This window comes from Buceros rhinoceros, unplaced genomic scaffold (assembly GCF_000710305.1).
Source record: "Buceros rhinoceros silvestris isolate BGI_N320 unplaced genomic scaffold, ASM71030v1 scaffold16836, whole genome shotgun sequence".
Lineage (NCBI taxonomy): Eukaryota > Metazoa > Chordata > Aves > Bucerotiformes > Bucerotidae > Buceros > Buceros rhinoceros.
The window spans coordinates 53,634-56,299 of record NW_010419544.1 but is presented as its reverse complement, the minus strand read 5'-3'; the positions used below and the strand labels follow the sequence as shown (position 1 = coordinate 56,299).

Genomic DNA, 2,666 nt, shown 5'->3' with positions numbered 1-2,666 from the left:
TCCCACCATCCCTGTGACACATTCCCGAGTGAGCCATTTGCTTCTCAACTTTTAATTGCACCTCTCTCCAAAACAACCCCCCCTTGGATCCATCCTTGAGCCCCTGTATTTATTTATTCATTCTCTGGTAAAGCCTTCACCATGGCCTGGCTTCTGCTTGTAGGTCTTGAGCGGCACCTAAGTGAAGGGGCCATCAGCTCTTCTTCTATTTGGCATGAAATGTGCTGCTCGTGGCCTCACAGTCATTTATCCCAGCCAACATTTTGAATGTAGCTTGAGCCAGTCATGGGGAAGAGTTTCTTTCTTTTCTTTAATCAGGTAAAGACTGGAGAAGCCCAAACAAGAGTGCAAAGGGAAAAGCATCAGACCCTCTTAAGACCACACACTATAAAAACCTTTACATCTCCCTTCTCACATTGGGCTCAAAGGTTTAAACATTCCGCTGCTGTGTTAAACTCGTACCGAAACTCCCTGCCTAAATATGACTTTTGGATGTGTTAAAGCTCTGAATGGAAATCGGTCCCTTTTTGCAACTGAGATAACTCTGTCCTGCCTTCTCCCGTATTTCAGAGCATGTGGCTGAGACATCAAACCTCGAGAATGTAAAGTTTACCTGGCATGAGGAGACAGCTTATGAATATGAAAGTCGAATGAATGCAGAAAAGACGACTAAAAAATGGGACTTCCTTCACATGATCCAGGTAAAAGTCCTTGCAAAGTAAGCATTGTCAAAGACTTGGCTGTTAGAAGTATGTGTGAAGTATGTGACCTCATTATCCACTCTAGAGGGAAGAAAGGTGAGTTTATTTCCCTGTAATTTAAAGTACTTAAGCATAAGTGAACTGCAAAAATGAAAGATGAGTTACAGCAAAGCAACTTTGAGCACAGTTGTCCTATTAACCAGGCTGTGGGTGGCAGTCACCTAAAAATACATTATAACTAGCATTTTCAAAGCTCTGTTTTCCTTTCCATGAAATTGCCTTTGTATTTCCAAGTTTACAGAAGCCATTACAAGCCATCTTCACCGCTGAGAAATGCAAATCTCTTTATCTCGAGTTAATGAATGAACATGAGCTTGGTCTTTGGAGAGCCAGAGAGCAGGCAAGGCGGTGACAGCCCCACGCAACTTGCAGCATGCACTGCCCAGCTTTGTGCTAAGGTGGCTTGTCATCCTGCTGCTCTTCTGTCAAGGTTGCCCCCATTTGGTTTCTTTTACCTGGTGGTATCCGTTACAATATTCGCCAGGACCGCACCATCTCTCTATAAGCATCTCTGTTCTTTCCAGATGCTGTATTATGTGAAAGATATCCCAGCGACCATCCGGTATTTCCACAGCCTCCTGGAAACGCAGGGGAAGCTCCTCATTATCGTGGAGTCAGGTGAGAGCTGCTCCACCAGTGCTGCTCGGTCAGGCAAGAGCCCTAAGGATCTTTGCGGCTCCTGTGATTTCAACACAGGCCAGCTAGAAATCAACGCACGTTTGTATTTAAAACATCCTTTATCACCTACAGAGGTGTACTGGCTGCATGATAAATGGTGTCCACTCATCTACTCATCCATTGAAATCTCGGTGCTGCAGGTTGTAAGGCCGGAGTGTCTGTGAGCCAGCAAACCCATGTCAGGGGCACAAAACACCTTTCTCTTGCCCTCTGCCCTTCCCCATCCTACAGCCTGGCCCGTGATGGATGGCAGCAGAGAGCCCTGAAGCAGGCAAGAGGCTCCATCCCGCGGCTCTGGCTTGCAAGAACTCCTTCAGCCTCTGCTATTTTCTGTAAAAGGCTTTTCAGGCTGGGCACTGCGTTATCTTGCTCCCGGAGACTTGCGGCACTGAGCAAACGGCTGCGGCAGGGCTCGGCTGTACCATACAGCAGGTGTTGGAGCACATATGGTTCATTTTCTTCTCAAACTGCCCATTTCCTTAATATCATCATTTTGGGTAGAAAACAGCGTTCTTAAGCTGTTGCAGATCTCGAAGAGATGCTCTGTGGTCAATCCAGCAGGAAAATATGGGAGCAAAATAATCGACACCCTTTTAATACTGTGGGCAAGGTACGCTAGAGATACTGCAGTGGTGGGGTCTAATTTCGCTTTAGAAAGCCTTTAATTTGCCTCACAAGCCATGGAAACGTTAGTCACAGTCACATCGGATAGTTGTGGCAGGGATGCTGTTATTTATTCAGAGGTTTAAGCTGAATTTTTTATTGTTTGGCCTGTCTGCAAACTGGAATGTTTGACGAAGTCCCTTTTTCGTGTGCACGAAGCGTCCACAACAATGTGACTCTTATCTGACCTGAATTTATTCCAACTATTTTTCTCCAAAATGTGTTTTGGTTTAAAGTGTTTTCAAGCTGTTCACTACAAGAAATCTGTGTTTCAAATGATCTGAGTTACTGTCCTTGTTCTGTGGCTGAACGAGAATAGATCATAATATCGGACTACTGCCGATTACCTGCGTATAGTTAATTGAAACACATTTCCAGTTGCTTAACCTGTCCCTTTGGATATTCACAAAGCATGAATGCAGGGAGGAACACGTGTCTATTCAAAATTAATGTGATTAAAAACCTGAATTCATGAAAACTATTTGAAGTCCTCTCTGGGCCAGGCAACTGCATTTTCTGATAGAGCAAAACGAAGCAGAAACTGCAGGGGCCAGCAAGAAAATG

The 2,666-nt window shown here is 44.9% G+C and overlaps 1 protein-coding gene across 1 annotated transcript in view; it reads left to right on the top strand.

Annotated features, from left to right (window-relative positions):
• The window catches only part of LOC104495937 (histamine N-methyltransferase-like), a 9,872-nt gene extending 8,269 nt beyond the window's left edge, over positions 1–1,603 (top strand). The window contains 2 exon segments of the mRNA XM_010138989.1: positions 571–701; positions 1,286–1,603. Coding sequence (XP_010137291.1) covers positions 571–701; positions 1,286–1,603 — 449 coding nt within the window.
• The last annotated feature ends 1,063 nt before the right edge of the window (positions 1,604–2,666 follow it).